This window comes from Lissotriton helveticus, chromosome 9, assembly GCF_964261635.1.
Source record: "Lissotriton helveticus chromosome 9, aLisHel1.1, whole genome shotgun sequence".
NCBI classification, from domain to species: Eukaryota; Metazoa; Chordata; class Amphibia; order Caudata; family Salamandridae; genus Lissotriton; species Lissotriton helveticus.
This window is the reverse complement of record NC_136070.1, coordinates 581,683,711-581,702,670: the sequence shown is the minus strand read 5'-3', so window position 1 is coordinate 581,702,670 and position 18,960 is coordinate 581,683,711. Positions and strand designations below refer to the sequence as shown.

Below are 18,960 nucleotides of genomic sequence, written 5' to 3'. Positions count from 1 at the left end.
TTGATTTGACTCTCACTTCACTAATCATGGTGGACGTTCCCTTTGCAAACCATATGGCAACAAGCAACCATTGCTTAATAATTACTAAGGCCAGCTGCTAACGCCTGCATGGTTTTCCTGAAAGATGTTAGAATGGGGACTGCTCATGCATGACTGCAGTGAGGGCTGGGTTTGCACTGCTTGCCAGTAGCCATCTTGATTCCATTGGATCTTGCTGCCACCTCGAGTCCATTGACAGCAGTAATCGACTGTAGTCAATTACCATTGATTCATAGGCAGCCATGTTTATAGCAGTTATATTAGCTTCATTGGTGTGAGTGGCAGCTTGAATACATTAGCATCGGTGTCCATCTTCAGTCTGTTGCCAGGGACTTCCACCTGAAATTAGTTTGCATCCACTCTCGGCTTAAAACTGACAGTAATGTGTGGTTCTCTGGAGGGAGCTAAAAATGGTGTTGAAAAGCGAGTGGAACTGAGATGTATCAAGCAAGCTAAGGGATAGACAAAAAAGACAGAGGGTGAAAGCAGGCATATTAAACAGGCAAAAAATAGAGGAAGAACAGCTACAGAGGAGAGAGACAGCACACAAAGGGAAAGGGAAGCCTTTCTGGAATCCCTCTGTAGTTTATGTTGTTTATTATTTGTACAGAGCACAGGAACCCAGGTTTCATTGTGGTGTTTTGGAAAAAACAGAAACGGAGAGCTTTATCAGGCTGCTGCTAGGTCTAGTGGAATAACCACTTACTAGTAGTTTCTTAAAGTAGGTTTCCCTATGAGGGTAAGTTGAAGGTCATCCCAATAGTTTTGCTGCCAGGTTTGCTTCCAATGTTGCTGCTTGTATGCACACTGCTCTTCATCCAGCTTTAATTCATCTCAACAAGTTTACCACCTGGCAGAGGAGGGCAGACGCTTTAGAAGAGCATCCACTTTGGTAACAGTGTAATTAAGAGTTTAACGGGGTAATATAGATCCAGGTGTTTAAAAATATATATATATTTAGTGTGTTGTTCATTCGTAAATACAACATATAGAAAGAAGACTCTGCCTCTTACAACCAAAGAACAGTGCCAGATTGAAATCCATATCGATTGCAGACTGATTTCTCCGGATAACATGTCCATATGAGGTTGTCACGTTGCAGTACCTATTTCCCCCCCTAATCCGCCGGGTTCCTCGATCCATGCTCAGCCAATGGGCATGGGGGGGGGGGGGGCATAGTCTCAGGTGGCTGCCCTCAGGTCAGACCATATCGCACTATCCTCTTCCACCTTCTCATCAGTCCTCAACTTCCTCATTCTAAGGCCCTCCGCCACCGCCCATTTCTCAATGTCTCTCATCCATGCTAAAACTGTAGGCCCCACATTCGCCATCCAATGGATGACAATCCGCCTTTTGGCCAGTATAAGCCCCAAATGTGCAAACCATCGTTGCATCTTACCATCCTTGGAGGGGGGGAACAAGTCCAATAAAGACATCTTGATCGCGGGCTCCAGTTGGATCCTCGTCACAGTCCTGTAGTTTACCTACAACCTCATCCGAATACTGCACTACCTCGGGGCACATCCAGACCTAATGTTAAACAGCTTGTCCCCGCTTGCAGCTAAGGCACCTGTGTGGTTATTGGGGGTAAATATGGTGCAACCTCACGGGTGTGAGGTATGTGCAATGAAGGATCTGGAAATGTGTCAGTTTAAACCTAGCATTACTAGATACCTCCTCCACCCTTGCGCATTCTCTGTCCATCAGTGGTTCCTGTAAGCCTGCCTCCCAACCATGTCACTCTTTCATTACCAGCGACAGCCTGTGTTGGTTTTTTTTTAAAAACAGTTTTTATTATAAATCAAAACAACCATAGGGCATTGGTTTTTTTTTAAAAACAGTTTTTATTATAAATCAAAACAACCATAGGGCATATAAAGAATCACGGTGTGCATACATGGAGATCGATAATCACATGATCCAGACACGAAAAACATATAAAAGGAAGCCTTACGTTTTATGGCATGTGGATACATTTTGTGCCCATCGTATTCCCACCTCCTCTACCCTCTCACTCTGAGTCACTTTCACTGTCCAGCGCCAGAGGGTCATATAAATATCCTCTGTACTCATCCCATGCTCCCCAAAGCCGTACCCATTTCCGTGGACATTTTCGATTCACATATACTGTTCGTTCAGCCAACATTGCAAAGTCAAGATCGGAACACCAATCCCTGAGTGCCGGTACCACCAGGGCCCCCCAATATTTAGCTATATTTCTTTTTGCGTACATTATTCCTAACAGCCTGTGTTGTTTTAATGCCGCATATAACCTAGAGACAGTCCTCACCTAGAATTATTTTTCTAATAAGACCGTCAGCGTCTGTGACACTGCTGGGGCCGCAGGGAACCCAGTCCATAGTTCTCAAATCATCTTGGGCAATGTAGCAAACGGCAAAAACTGTCCAGTTCCCACCCCGAGGTACTGCTGTACCGTCCTGGCATGTTATACAGGATTCTCCCAGAAACAAGTCACCCAGCATGGTGCATTCCCACTCTGTCCACTGTCTCAAGGACATGTCCCAACCATTGCGGATGAACTGCTGTGGCCATTCCAAGGTAGGACCCAGGAAAAGGGCGGTGCCCACAGGACCCTCTTCACCACTGATTCCCATGTCATGGCCACTTGACGAATTATGTAAGGGCATGTTGTCAGATGGCGCTCTCCTGCCATGAGGCAGACTTGCAGGTTCTCTGCCCCATAAGTCCCTGCTAACAATCTCTTTTCCCAATTTTGCTTCTGTCAACACCATTGCACTGCGTGCTGGAGCTGAGTTACCATATAATATAGTTCCAGGTCCGGAAGACCCAATTCCCCTTTCTCAGGGTCTAGCTTGAGTATTATCAGTCCTACCCTATTCCTCTTTCCCGCCCAAACAAAGAAACCAGTAGGCTGTCCAACTCCTTAAACACAGTATGAGGTATTGGACTTAGGGAGATCTGCAGTACGTATAGGCACCATCGGAGGCACACCATTTTAGCAACCAGTACTCTGCCCATTGTAGATAAGTGCTGTGTATTCCAAAAGCACACAGACCTAGGAATCCCTCCACCGCTCTATGTACATTATAAGCCAACTGCTGATGGGAAGTGTGTGCCGCCTGGATACCGAAATAGCAGTATATAACCGGCTTCCACCAAATTCCCACTTGCAGAAGCCCCGCCACCGGGACCGTTGACAGCCATGCCAACGGGAACAATGATGACTTACCCTGGTTAACATATAGCCCCAATGCCTTCCAGAATGTATGAAGCTCTGCAAGTAGCCTCAGGATGGAATGTTGAGTTGGTGTTAAATAAAGAAGGATATCATCTGCATATATTGACAGCACATGCTAGTTGTTCCCCACCCTTTTGACCCTCTCCGCTAATGCTCCTCGGAGATGAATGGCAAACAGACCCATCGCCAGGGTGAACAACAGTGGGGAGAGCTGGCACCCCTGTCTGGTCCCCCTCTAAACCCTCCAGCTGCTCGAGACCTACCCCCCAGTGCCCACTATGCCGTAGAGTGCGAATATAACAGTGCTATCCACTGCAAGAATTTGGCCTCAAATCCCATCCTCCTAAGGCCCTTCATCATATTGCCCCAATCCAATGTATCAAATGTCTTTTCCATGTCTACGGCCACTAGAGCACCTTGAGAGTCCGACCCACGGATCATGTGCATAATGTGAGTTACCTGTCGAATATTCATTGTGGTACTTCTAGTGGGAATAATCCCACATTGGTCCTTATGCACCAAAGTCCCTATTGCAGGTTTAACTCCATTGGGCAATATTTTCATTAATATTTTCACATCAACGTTTATCATATATGCTTTACAAATGATGGCTTGGAAAATGGCGCACACTCAAAACTGGTCCAGAAAAGTCCATAGAGAAATACAAATATTATGATTGGTGCTTAAGGAGGAGGGAGAGCCACCAAGTCTTCCTCAACCGGAGAAAACAACAGTCTTCTACTCAATAAATTCAAAATTAACTCCAAGCACTTCAAGATCAAAACCACGCGTTCGTATTTATATGAAAATGTCCAGTGTCTTTTATTCAGACATTAGGCTTCTCATTCAATGCAACAATTCTTCAGTACACATTCCTGGTCAACATTACAGCTTCATGCCAACATGTGTTTCGTCCGTTGGATAAAACAGGACTTCGTCAGGGCTAAGTCAATCTTACTATCATCCTAATCTATTGAAAAATAGCAATCCATGTAGCACTTCTAGGTATCACAGTATTGGCCTCAGTCCAAATGAATATGAATATAAAGTGGCATATTAAGATACATTCGCAATCAATCGGTAGAGTACCCCCATCACATGCGGTCTTTGCAGTGTTCTTGCTAGGTAAGTCGCAGCCCTACGGGTATTGATTTATCGCCCTCTGGGCAGAGACCATCCTGCCATCCACCTCTGTAAACTTCAATTTCAAGGGTGTTTATGTAGCCACTGCCGCTAAACCCTCTGTGTGAATCTGTCTAACGCTGCCCATGTGTTCCCTATGCTCTTCTTTAGTTCCAACCTGTCATCGATCAGCTGCCCCGCTTCCTCCTCACTTCTCTGCAATCTAGTCAGTTTTGCTTCTTGGTCCTGGAGCACCCTCTGCAGATGGGCGTTTATACCATATGCTTTACTAAAGCACTCCCTTCGGAGCACCACCTGAAGGGCACCCCATTCAATAGCCCAGGTCATCACCATCCCCCAGTTGGTGGCAAAAATCCCTCCAGGACCTTGAATTTGTCCTCCCAGAAAGCTACATCCCAAAGTCCCTCACAAGACAAACGCCATGTGGGAATATCAGGGGTGTGCCCCCCACCCATATCTCCCCCCGCCGGGTATATGTGGCCATTAGCAGGGCATGATCTAATAAAAATCTGTTCAGGTGCTCCACACAAGACAGCCGATGCCCCAGTCCCCTGGATACAATGAGTCTGTCCAGCCTACTGTATGCCTTGTGTACCGATGAATGGTATGTGTTTTCCCACTGCCCCGGATTAAGTGCTCGTCAAGCTTCTATACCATCCAAGTAGGTCACCATGTCCAATAATGCCCAAGCCATCTCTGGTTTCAATTGAGGTCATAGGAGATTTCTGTGTAGGGTGCTATCCAGTATACAATTAATAGCCCCCCCCCACAATGAGGGCACCCCCAAGTATGGCATGGTCACTTCCTGCGCTTTCAGGAAGAATAGCTTATTATCTACGTTAGGCCCATAAACATTCACTAAACAGACTTCAGCACCATCGAAAGTATGTGTCTGCCTTCCACATCAGCACAAGAAGCGTGATGTGACAATGGCACCCCAAGGGCTATCCAAATAGATACCCACCTTGGCATATGCCGAGTATGTTGCAGAGTAACACCACCCCCTCCATTTCTTTCTAAGCTTCTCTCCCTGTGCCTCGCTTAAGTGTGTTTCCTACAGGAAAGCCCACCCCACCCTATACCACTAAAGATATGTATCCACCCGGTTTCGTAGTGTAATCTTGAAGCACCTAGACATTCCAGGTGATAATTGTCATGCTATCCCCGGTCATCTGTCACTACCTTAGTCATTCGATCCAATCCTGCGTGGACGATGCCCTGGATTCTCTGTATCTCCATTGCCGCCAAATCCATTGCACCTAGCTTCTCCAATTCCCATGGTAAACATGTCCACTCACAACACAACTATGTTTCCCCGTGTACAGGCAGCCAAATGGCCACTTCCCCCCAGTAAATAAAGTATAAATTCAACTGCTACCTATTGTAGCAACTGTGTTCCTAACTCTAAGCTAAAAATCGCACCCTCCACCCAAAGGGATAGATCAATCCTCCCTAGTAGAGGGCATCCCTCCCTGGTGTCCCTTACTAGCCACAATAATGCACCCGTTCTGAGGGGACAAAGAAATGGCCTGTCCACTCTCTAGGTCAGTCAGTCAGCTGCTGTCCCCCCCTCACACACATGGAATGTAGCTCACATCTCCCTGTCTCTACCCTCAATACGTTTTCAAGTACAGTCATACATTACAATAGGCAGCTGGTCTCCTCTGCTTCCGAGACCCATATTTCCATCTTACCGTCCAATGCCTCTCAGAGCGCAGATCCTTTTCTACAAGTCCCACCTTCGTCCGTGACTGGATGCCGCCCCAACACCTCACAGCAGCCATTCCATTTATTGCCCGAAGTCTTTGGTGGATACAGGTGTGCCCATTGCTGATCCCTCCTCCAAGGTGTCCAGTAGGCCCTCCTCTTAGCCGGCCGCCAACTCCAGGGTACCATCCTGCTGTACTGCAACCCTGGGACTCCAACTATCTCTCAAAATACCCCGTCTATGCCTTTCCATCGAGCCACTTGGACTATAACAAAATCTGCAATCCCCTTTCCTAGAGTTCCCAGGCTGTCCTCCGTGTTCCAGGCCCTCTATCCAGTCCCATACCTCTTCCGGCCTCTGGGAGAAATGTGTGCTGTCCTCATGCATGTTTTGCAGGGTACAGTAGGATGTATTTGAGACCAAGCGGCGTAGGCATTGTTTGGCTGCCAGGTCGGACTTGCGTTGGGACTGTACATTTTTCATAGGGAAACAGCGTTTACAACGCTGTCTCCACAACGCATGCCATTACAACGTGGTCATTACAACGACTGCGTTGTTAGTACGCAATGCCATTACATCACAAGTCATTGCTATAGGGGGCGCACTGGTATTGGATTAAAAATCCAACACCTTCCCTGCTGTTGCGTAAACTGGAGTAGGAATAGTAAATAATACTTTTCCTAAGTCCAGCGCGCCCCCTACAGCAATTCGTTGTAATGACTTTCGATGTAATGGTATTGAGTACTTGTAACAACCCCGTTGTAATGGCATGCGATCTAATTGCATGCGTTGTAAGCAGCTATATTCTTTGCATATAGTCCAGAAAGATCTGCACTGTAGTGCCGACAAACGTGAGATTCCCCCGCCACCCTAGAACACCTCAGGATGCCATCTCTGTCGTGATAATTAAGGATGCATGCAATCAGTGCTCCTGGGGGTGCCCCAAGTGGCAGGTGCAGCACCAAAATCCTTTTGGGTACATTCAATGGCGAAGAAGTTCAACAGTATGCCAGGTGCATCAGTGCAATTCAACCAGGCCTCTTGGAAGACCTCTGGATTTCGGCACTCTGCTCCGAATTCCTACAAAGCGCAAATTATATCTGTGGGCCCTACCTTCAGCATCCTCCACTCATTCCTCCAGAAATGTAACCCGATCTGTGGGAGTCTGTATTGTTGACTGAAGGCCCTCAACCTCCTTTGTGAGACTATTCACATTCCGTTCTGTTGTCAGGGAGCGTAACTCTGCACAAGTCAGCTCTCAGCAGGTTAACCTCAATACAGATGGAGTCCAGTTTATGCTCGAATGTCTGTTTGGATTGCAATATAGCTTCCAGTATTCGTGTTTCAGATGTCTCTGGGGAGGTAGGTAGCGTCCCCTTTGTCAGCACTCATCTGGCGTTTACAACCCCCAGGTCCATCCATGAATTGGTCCATTTTTTTTTTTGCAGGGAGGTCCTTGACGGCCAATCTCATCCCAGTTTACAGCTCCAGAGGTTGCCTTTGCAGGGAGAGTCCAATCTATCCTTATTTCCAAGTCACCTTCCCAGTGCTACAGGGCCAGCCGTGCCAACCGGCAGAAGCCACCGTGTGTAGATCTCTCTGCCTCTCACAGTGGGCTGTACAGCTTCTCCAGGCCTCCTCGACCTGCCCAGCCTGTTCAGCCTGGGGGGATGGGGGGTCTGGCCTTGATCTCCTGCGATTTAGCAGGCAGGGCTTACTCCCCAGGTCAATCAAGCCCTCTTCAGGGCAGCCAAAGCAGGTATCTGCCGCTTCTCTCTAGCCGTGCTACCCCTTCCCCAGTGCTCTGCCAGTCAGGCTGCCCACTCCAAAATATCCCAGCAGGGCCTCCCACAGGATCACGCTGCTCCTCTGTCCAGCGCCTTCCTCTTCACTGTATCTTCAACCGGGTGCCACAAGAGCAGGGAGGCCCAGACAGACCCACTCCTCTACTGTCTAGTCCTCTACCCATTGCGCGGACCACTCAGCCGGCGGTCAGCATGGTGATCTAGGCCACACCCACTACGTCGAGACCCTGGTGCTCTGCTCCCTCCACCATGCGCACTGTGCAGGACTGCTGGGCCTATTCAGAAGCTATGCTCCGGTTGTTTCAGGGCCCCTGTGCCAGCCTTAGTGCCGTCTGCCCGCCAGCTTGCAGGTGCAGCACTCATCTGAACTCCACAGGCCGTGCCCATCGAAGGCAGTGCGAAATAACTCAAGACCACTCTGGTGAGGACCCTTCACCACCGTGGGCCTCTGAAATTCAAAGAAGCTCTTCCACAGGGGCTGGAGCCAAGGGATGCACCAGGATTAGACAGGGGGATCCAGAGCCTCAGTTCAGGACATGTTGTCAGCCATCTTGGTTGGCAATGCCCTTAGATCCAGTTGTTAATAACATTTGCATTCGGTAAGAGGTGCTATCTTCCCTCAGGACCACATTTTTTACCACAAAGTAAGTGTTCACACGTTTTTGTGCCTGTTTTGTACATTTGTGCTTTTTGTCACATTTTGTGCAGACTGTTACTACCAAGTAGAAGCTGTGGTAATGTAAAATTTAGGACTTAAACATTTGATTAGATGGATGGGAGTAGGTAATCAGTATTGCCCTAAAGTTAGCTTAGCCCCATGGTAGACTCCAAAAAAAGACTGAGAAAAGTCACATTGAAAGCATGGCTTAGATATCACTGACAATCAGTCTTGGAAGAAAGTTGTAAGTCAAGCTAATGCTTAGTTACTGATCACTACATCAGTGGCCAATAAGAATCACATGGTTCCCAATGTTGAAAGCGGCAGAGAAGTCAAAAAAGATAAGAACGCTGAGTCTATCGAAAGACTGACTCCATTTTTATTGTACGATGGCCTGTAGTAGAGTTGGAGAAGAACTGGCATGCCTGCATGAAGGGGTTCCAAAAGTATATTACCTAAATGAGCAGCTGAAGCTGGGAAATAATGGAATATCAAGTAATGTATCTATGACCCACAGAACTGAACAGCAAATTGTGGTCTGTAATTTAGAAATAGGTCTGTGGTTACTGTGATCGCCAGGATCTAAAGAAGGATTGCTCACAAGTGGGGTGGTAAGAGTATTTTCATGTAATAGCTCAGTAGAAAAGGAGCTGATCAGAATCCTTACACTATGGCACACAGGGAATATACATGGGTGATGAGTGTCCAAAGGAGATCCTGAGAATGGTGTGATCTGGAGCAGGATTTCCATCTACTCTTTGTTTAAGGAAGTCCAGATTTCAATGCAGTGGCTTGATCTGTGGCAGACTTGGACAAGGAAAGCCATACATGCTGGAGTTACAAAAAAATATTTTAGGATTTTTAATGAGAACCATTTTAGAAAGGAGGAAAGTGGCAAGACAGATACATAGGGCCTCATTTATGAGAAATGAAGCATCGTCACTTCTCAGTGCGCACTCCTTGCGACATGATTGATGCGTCATATTTATAATATGACGCATCATGTCGCAAGGAGTTACAGATACGTCAGTATATCTGACGTATCTGTAGGCGCAAAAGTGACGCATTGCTGGAGTGTGTCACAAAAGTGACGCAACTCCAGCAATGTGTACTTTCACATGGGCTAGTCCCATTTTGTTAGTGCCTGCGTCAGTCTTACGCCTGCCATGAGGCAGGCGTAAGATTTTGACGCATTAGCGGCCAAGAAATGGCGCAGTGAAATCTTATAGATTTCACTGCGTCACTTCCATGACCCTTTCTTGCGTCAAAACGCCCCCCTTGCATACATTATACCTGGCGCAGGTATAATGTGTCGCAGGGGTTTACAAAGTGACGCATCTACCTAGATGCGTCACTTTGTAAATACGGCGCAACAAGGCGCATTTTTTACGCCACTGGTGTGTCACAAAAAGTGACGCACCGGCGGCGTAAAAGAGACGCACAGCCTCATAAATGTGTCCCATAGTTCCTGAGACCAAAACACTCAAGATTGTAAATTTCCTGAATGCAGCCGTCTTCTATGATTCTTTAAATCTAGTTTTTCCACATAGAATTCACCGCAGTCATTTTTTGATCATAGTCTTCCTTCTTTTCATGACCATTGTTTCATGAACAATCTTGGAGCAAAAGTGAGGGTATGTCTCCCATCGTTGAAAAAAAACATACCTCAGTCCATAGTGATGATTTATTGCAACATTCCTCGCTGAAAGTATTTGCTCTAACTGTGTTGCTGAAGAAGTAAAATTAAATTCAGGGCAAGAGATCACGGCATCCCTTTTAGTACAGCCCGCTCGAAGGCTAAAAAAAACTGACGATTGACAGACCTAGCAAGCTCCACCCTGTGCTGCATGAGTGGTCACGTCATACATTTACAATTTAATTGATAATCTGCATCAGAGTGTCACCATTTGCCACAAATCCTGAATCCAGGGGCTGCCTGTATGTTTCCAGGTGAGCAACTGTTCAGCCTTCCAGGGAGAAACTTTCACTCTCTCTCGGTTGAGCATGTATCTTTAGATCTTCACTCTGTTCCCCAGAATGCTTAGCCAACTCAAGTGTTGTGGACCCTGTTGCACAACTTAGCTCATTGAATGTGGACAGAATGTGGTTTTGGGTCTTCCAAGCCACTGACTTCATTGAAAGCAATGGGTCGTTCATAGATTCACAGGCCTTAAATATTCCCATTGCTAGGTCAACAAATCCTCGAAATAAACTCAACATAGTAGTTTAAAGACAATATCAAATAGTAGCTCTTTCATATTTAGCCATTCTTCGATTACAGCCAGTGTTCTTGTCAGGATTGCACTCCGCAGGATCCGCATGCAGCAACAATGCTCCACCTCCGGACCTTCCGAACACCCTGAAGTGTAAACACAGGGTGTTCAGACGATACGGTGAGGGAAAAACCCCAAAAGGGGAAAAAACCCAAAAAGAATAAAGGGAAGAAGGAAGGGGGCAGCAGGGAAAAAGAAGCTGGAAAACAAATATACAAAGGTTAATACATTCCTTAACCCTACACTCATTATATTCTCACTAGGTAACCCCCCCATTGATTCACCTGTAGAAAATGTGAGCATACACCATACTGCTGTTTCTTCAGACTTCCTTCTATCCTGCACAACACAAGAGAACGTATAAAAAATGTTGCAAAAAACACCATCTGCCTAAAACATTAGTTCTCACTAGTAACATACCCCATAGCCTGTAATATGGAAGCTCCGAAGAATCAGTTCCATCCAAATCAATAAAGCACAAAGGAAAATTGCTGCACGTCCGTGCCTAAATATGAATAGGAGTTCCAGCTGAAGTTTTAACAAAATCCTCCTTCACCATGATATCTCAAAATGTTTCCCTTACACTGGGAACACAGAAGGGTAACCCAAACACGGTATGGCGTAGTTAATTCACTACAGCCATCCGCTTTGGTATGTATATATCCGAAATCCAAGCTGTGCAAAACGATCGTCACTTATTCATGACGGTAGTGCGGAGGTCCTCATCCCCCCTGCACTCCGCCACTTGCTATGCCAAAACAGAACTCCCTTTTGTCGCACCGCTGAGTAATTTGTCCCAGAACGAGTAACAGAGAACAATGCACAGAAATGATCCCTCGCAGCCGCGAGGCAAAACAAAATCAGAGCTTGCTCCGAGCCTGAAATTAGAAGCAAGAACAACAAACGCGCTAGCCAGCGCGTTACCATTTACCGATCACAGTGTCTTCCTCCAGAACAATAGGAACAGCCAAAAATCACGCCAGGAATCCCAGGACACAGGGGAGCAGCCGCTCCCGCCGCCAAACAGAATCACGAGCCCCGATCGCCTGGCTCCGCCCCGTGATATCCTGCAGCACCGCCGGGAATCATGGGAACAGTAGTTGTGAGCCCTAGGTCGCTGGGAACTGTAGTTTTAGGCAGGCGCGCTGGTCTACAACCTGACAGTACGCCCTCCTCCCATGGGCCTCCTAGGCCCGGGCTTCGCAGGAAACCTAGCGTGGAAAGAATGTACTGCCCTAGGAGCATTGATGTGTTGCACCGGCTCCCACGAATCCTCCTCAGAACCGTACCCCTTCCAGGAGACCAGATACCAAAGCACCCCTCTACGGAATTTGGAGTCACGGATAGCCCTCACCTCGTACTCCAGATTCCCATCACATGCAATAGCAGGGGGCGCCGTTCTGCGCGAAGTAAGGGCTCTCTTCAACAACTGCGCATGAAACACAGGATGGATTCTCAACGCAGCAGGCAACTTCAATTTGTACGCTACAGGGTTGATTTGTCTCACTATGGGGTAGGGCTCAATAAAACGCGGATGAAAAATGCTCCTCAACTTGAAACGAATGTACTTGGTTGAGAGCCACACCTTGTCCCCTACCTTGAATTGAGGACCAGGAGCTCGGTGCCTGTCCTCCCATCGTTTGTACACCTCTTTTGCCTTTAACAGATGTTTTTGCACCTCTTTATGCACCCTCCTTAAGGTCTGAACTCGTTCCCTCACAGAGGGCTGATTTATCAAATCGGCAGGGATATTGATCGGCAAAGTGTTAGCATCGTAACCAAAATTGGCCTTAAATGGTGACATGCCTATCGAACTGTGCCATGCATTGTTGTATGTCATGCAATCGTATGACTTGAGAGGCCAATAACTGTGCTGTTTGACTAGCAGTGGGAAGATTCACACACGGTATGAAATGTCCCATCTTCGTTAGATTGTCCACTACCACCAATACCGCGGTTTTTCCCTGGTCAGCAGGGAGTCCTGTGATGAAGTCTAGACTTATGTTCTGCCATGGCTGATCAGGTGTGGGCATAGGCATCAACAGACCTTTCTTTTTGGTGGTGCCCCCTTTTGCTCTGGCACATGTATCACACCTACCTACCCACAGGTTAGCGTCTCTGTTCAAAGACTCCCACCAGAAAAGTCTTCTAAGCAGACTCACAGTCTTGGTAACCCCAGGATGTCCAGCCGCCGGAGATTCGTGACACCAACTAAAGGCTTTCTTCCGAATCTCCTCAGTAGGTAGAAACAAACACACCCCCTGGAAAGGCAAACCCTGTCTCACCACCCGACCTGGTTTGGCAGCAGCCCAACGGACCCAAGACCCCAAAGACCTGGAGCCCTTGATGTCGTCCAGAAACTTTTCGGCCCTAATCACACACACCACCTTAGCTGAAGGGATGATGGATCGCTCCTCCTCACACAGTTTTACGGGGATTTCCTGTCTGGACAGAGCATCCGCCTTCCTGTTCTCCGTGCCAGGACGAAAGGTTACCACAAAGTTGTACTCAGAAAAAAAAAGCATCCACCGCATTTGCCTTTGCGTCAGATGTCTCGCGGAGGACATGTATTGGAGATTCCGGTGATCAGTATACACCGTCACCGCCTGACAAGCCCCCCACAGGTAAGGCCTCCACTCCTGAAAAGCTCTTTTTATTGCCAAGAGTTCTTCCTCCGCGATGGAATAGTTGATCTCAGCCGAGCTCAACTTCTTTGACAGGTAGGCAACAGGATGGAGCTGACCCGTGTGTGAATCCCTCTGGGACAAGACTGCCCCTATGGCTTCATCCGAGGCATCTGCCTCAACTATGAATGGATGTTCCAAAACAGGATGTGCCAACACCGGTGCTGTGGTGAAAGCTCTTTTCAGAGCATTAAACGCCTCCTCAGCCTCCCCTGTCCATACAAAAGTCTTTCCTTTTCTTAACAACCGGGTAATGGGGACAGCAGTTTGAGAGAAATGCAAAATGAACCGATGGTAATAATTGGCGAACCCCAAAAAGCTCTGCACCTCCCTCACATTCTTTGGGGCTGGCCAATCCCGTACCGCCTGTACCTTCCTTTCGGACATCTGCAATCCGCTTGGACTGAGGTTCACAACCAGAAATTCCACCTCCTGTACCCCAAACTCACATTTACTCAGTTTCACATATAAACTGTGTTCCCTTAGTTTGTCCAAAACCTTACATACATGGTTTGTATGACATGAGACGTCCTGTGAGTAAATCAAGATGTCATCTATATACATCACAACAAATCGGTCCACGTATTCTTTCAAGACGTCATTTCTAAAAAACTGAAACGCTGCAGGAGCATTACAAAGCCCAAAAGGCATCACCAGATATTCGTACAGACCATATCGCGTCTTGAACGCAGTTTTCCACTCGTCCCCCTCTCTCACTCTGACCAGGTGATACGCCCCACGTAGGTCCAAACGAGTATAGATCTTGGCCTCCCTCACCTGGTCAAGCAAGACTGAGATGAGGGGAAGAGGGTAACGGTTACGGATGGTATTCTTATTCAAGACGCGATAGTCCACACACGCTCTCAAATCCCCGTTTGCCTTCGTTATAAAGAAAAGAGGGGAAGCAGCTGGAGAGCGGGAGGGCCGAATGAAACCCCAAACGAGAATAATGCTCTATGTACTCTTTCAAATGAGTGGTCTCAGGTACAGACAAAGCGTATACTCTGCAAGATGGTATCCTAGCCCCCTCCACCAAATCTATGCGGCAGTCATAATCCCTGTGAGGGGGTAGAGTTTCTGCCTTTGCCTCGCTGAACACATCGCTATAGGCCAAGTAATCAACGGGTAGTCGAACATTTTTTTCCACAGCAGTAGCTGCCAAAAAAGGGGAGGCTAACACCGTGACATTAGCAGAAACACATGGCACTAAATGATCCTTACAATTCTCAGGTACAAAACGGAAACTTTTCGTCTGTCAATCCACCACAGGGTTGTGTTTCCGTAACCAAGGCATACCCAAAATGATTTCGTACTGAGGTGCAGCGATGATGTTCAGGGACAAAACCTCAGAATGCACATATCCATGTATCACCAAAGACAACCCCAACTCGCTGGTTCTTTCGGTAATCTGGCCTGATGTTAAAGGTTGCCCATCAACCGCTAAAACGTCTTCAGGATTCTCCCTAGGAACACGAGGTAAAGCTAAACCTCTCACCAGGCCTTCATCCACAAAATTACCAGTTGCTCCGGAATCTAACATCACCATTACCTGATATCTTTCTAGTTCGCATTCCAGCGTCATTACAACCACCAAGTGCGGCTCTGTTTCGTCGGTTCCCAGAGAGGACAAAGATGAGAGTGTCCACGCACGCCCCCCTTCTACGCTAGACGTGTTGTCCTCCTTCTGCTCTATCTCCTGTACTGTCTTAGACACAGCAACCTTCTTAAACCTACTGACATTCCCCGAAGACTTGGGTTTTGAAGGACATTCCCTGACGTAGTGCCCCTTCTTCCCACAGTACATGCATAAGCCCTGTACTCTTCTTGCTTCCCTCTCTTCTCTCGACAAAGGTGCTCTGAGTGCTCCTATCTCCATGGGTTCAGGAGGGTTTTCAGTTCCTCCGGTTGCCTTACGAGGGTTTCTTTCACCACTGTAAACCCCTCTTTCCCATCTGCTCCTATTACACCCTCTGTCAGACAAACGGCTATCCAGCCTTAACACCAAATTCACCATATCAACAAAAGAAGTAGGCTGAGGATCAACCTGGGCCACCACATCTTTTAAATCGTCATGTAACCCTTGATAAAAAAGGGACATTCTTTTCTCCTCCGGCCATTCTGCTTCGGCCACTAATCTGTTGAAAGCAGTCAGATACGTAATTAGTTCTCCCCTGCCTTGTCTCAATGCTAACAACTCTCTATCAGCACTGAATGTCGTAGCTCTTCGGTCAAAAACCCTCTCGAATTCGGCCTTGAATGCTGTCCAATCTGACAGGATAGCATCGTCACGTTTTACTAAAGGTACCGCCCAATCTGCCGCATCTCCCACCAAATATGATATCAAAAAAGCCACCCTTGAATGGTTTGTGGGGAACGATGAAGGTTTACAGGAAAAATGCATGAGGACTTGAGTCATAAACACGTGTACTTTGCGGGGGTCACCTGAGAACCTTTCAGGAGTAGCCAGTGGAATGGGTGGAGGCACAGTAACCTGGACATTAGAGGACGGGGCAGATGCATTAAAAGGATTACCACTCAAACGTTCCACCTTTTCCCGTAAAGCAGCGGTCTCTGCTTTAGAGGAGGCCAACTCCTGCTGTACCAAGACCAAGCCATGTAACACATCCTCCATAGACGCCATTGTCTCTACATACGGACCGGGCAGAGTGAAATTCTTAGGCTCGTGATTCTGTCAGGATTGCACTCCGCAGGATCCGCATGCAGCAACAATGCTCCACCCTCCGGACCTTCCGAACACCCTGAAGTGTAAACACAGGGTGTTCAGACGATACGGTGAGGGAAAAACCCCAAAAGGGGAAAAAACCCAAAAAGAATAAAGGGAAGAAGGAAGGGGGCAGCAGGGAAAAAGAAGCTGGAAGACAAATATACAAAGGTAAATACATTCCTTAACCCTACACTCATTATATTCTCACTAGGCAACCCCCCCCCCCCCCATAGATTCACCTGTAGAAAACGTGAGCATACACCATACTGCTGTTTCTTCAGACTTCCTTCTATCCTGCACAACACAAGAGAACGTATAAAAAATGTTGCAAAAAACACCATCTGCCTAAAACATTAGTTCTCACTAGTAACATACCCCATAGCCTGTAATATGGAAGCTCCGAAGAATCAGTTCCATCCAAATCAATAAAGCACAAAGGAAAATTGCTGCACGTCCGTGCCTAAATATGAATAGGAGTTCCAGCTGAAGTTTTAACAAAATCCTCCTTCACCATGATATCTCAAAATGTTTCCCTTACACTGGGAACACAGAAGGGTAACCCAAACACGGTATGGCGTAGTTAATTCACTACAGCCATCCGCTTTGGTATGTATATATCCGAAATCCAAGCTGTGCAAAACGATCGTCACTTATTCATGACGGTAGTGCGGAGGTCCTCATCCCCCCCCTGCACTCCGCCACTTGCTATGCCAAAACAGAACTCCCTTTTGTCGCACCGCTGAGTAATTTGTCCCAGAACGAGTAACAGAGAACAATGCACAGAAATGATCCCTCGCAGCCGCGAGGCAAAATAAAATCAGAGCTTGCTCCGAGCCTGAAATTAGAAGCAAGAACAACAAACGCGCTAGCCAGCGCGTTACCATTTACCGATCACAGTGTCTTCCTCCAGAACGATAGGAAACAGCCAAAAATCACGCCAGGAATCCCAGGACACAGGGGAGCAGCCGCTCCCGCCGCCAAACAGAATCACGAGCCCCGATCGCCTGGCTCCGCCCCGTGATATCCTGCAGCACCGCCGGGAATCATGGGAACAGTAGTTGTGAGCCCTAGGTCGCTGGGAACTTTAGTTTTAGGCAGGCGCGCTGGTCTACAACCTGACAGTTCTTGCATGTGGTTCAGCCTCGCCCATTTGTACAAGATAGTCTCTTGGTTCTGTTAAATCTAAGAGTTGGAGATATGCAGAGTGGAGTTACAGCCTCGACTTGGGGCTCCTACACTTCTTCCTCTTCTCCCTGTCCTATGTCTTTACAACCCTCCTTCACACTTTTTTCTGTGCTCTTCTATTTGGGGTACTTCTTTTTCTCCTGTATTTCTTTCTTCTGCTGTGACTGTGTCCTTTACTCTTGTTTCCTTTAACTTGTTTCTCTTTCTTCCTCTTTCTTCTCCCTTCCCCCTTCTAAAACGCTGCTGTTTGTCTCCCCGCAGGTTCTGCAGTTATTGTCCAGTCCCATCTCTGAATTTAAGAGAAAGTTGGAAAAATGATCTAAGCTGGAGAGAATGAGGACCGTCGCCTGGCTGCAATGCTGGAGTCCTTTTATCATGTTTTGGTGTTGGGGCTCCATCCACTAATAGCCCATTTCCTTCTTAAACTAAGTGCTTGTTGTATTTTTTGTGGTAAAAGCTTGTTGATTGACCATAGACTTGCAAATGTGTACACATCAATGGATTCATTTTCAGGATTTAAACTTTTGGGTTTTTCTGTTGCCATTTTGAACTTCTTCTCAAGCTTATTTACATCTTGGTCACCTACAGGGATAATCTCTAAAGCCGAAAGCGCTGCCCATCTTCCATCTATGCTCATCTTGGTATGCAAAGAAGAATACAATATCTAGATCCTCTCGCCATCTGATTCAAAATTATTCAATATCTGAATCATACAAGGATTTATCTAAAGACTGATGACAACACCATGCCCTGGGAAGATATGCGATTAATAGACACATCTCTAACTAACCCAAGGGCCCCATCCATCTCCCTCAGTCATCTTGCAATCCCCAGAAGCCCTCAGCCCTCCCTTGGATCTGTAGCTAAACCCATTTTCACTTGACATTTATTCTTATTAGAAGGGCTCATTTGAGAGTACTGCAACTAACTAGCGTTTGCCCTTCTCCAGAGTGTGAATATGATGTCTTTAATCCATTAACCCACCTGCAAAATTAACCTCTCCACTAAAAAATCATATTCTGCCACAAAAAAAATGGAAAATATTTGCATCTATCTAAAGCTGTAGCTTTAACCATGTGATTTGTGGCACCCGCCAGGCCATTCTGCTGCTTCATCGATACTGCCATTTAATTGTCGGATACCCTTCTGTCAAGATGTGATTGGTCCTGGGTCGAATAGACAATCCACTCAGCTTTTTCCTACACATTGCCATGATTTGCAGTCTGTTGTTGAGGTGATGTGCTTGTGCAAGAAATACATAAATGTAATTTCAAAATGTGTGTAGTCTATCTATTTTTTGTGTTGTATTTTTGTCTAAAGCGTCAGTTTTTTGTGAGTGGGCATTTGCTTGATACAAGACTCCCAGCAGAGAATTTTGACAATATGGTGGAAGTGACCAATTGTCAGGCAGCAACTATAAGACGATGGGGAAGTGGTCAGGAAGGAAGGGTTTGTGTTTCTCTCTGCTTGCGCCTTTGCTTATGCCCTGGCACAAAATGATCCATTCCATAGTGAGTGCT

The 18,960-nt window shown here is 46.9% G+C and overlaps 1 protein-coding gene across 1 annotated transcript in view; it reads left to right on the top strand.

Annotated features, from left to right (window-relative positions):
- Positions 1–18,731, top strand: part of LOC144783220 (ADP-ribose glycohydrolase MACROD1-like) — a 1,309,783-nt gene extending 1,291,052 nt beyond the window's left edge. The window contains exon 8 of the mRNA XM_078662310.1: positions 17,702–18,731. Within this exon, the coding sequence (XP_078518436.1) occupies positions 17,702–17,733 (32 nt within the window). The 3' untranslated portion in view covers positions 17,734–18,731. The remainder of the gene's footprint in view (positions 1–17,701) is intronic.
- The last annotated feature ends 229 nt before the right edge of the window (positions 18,732–18,960 follow it).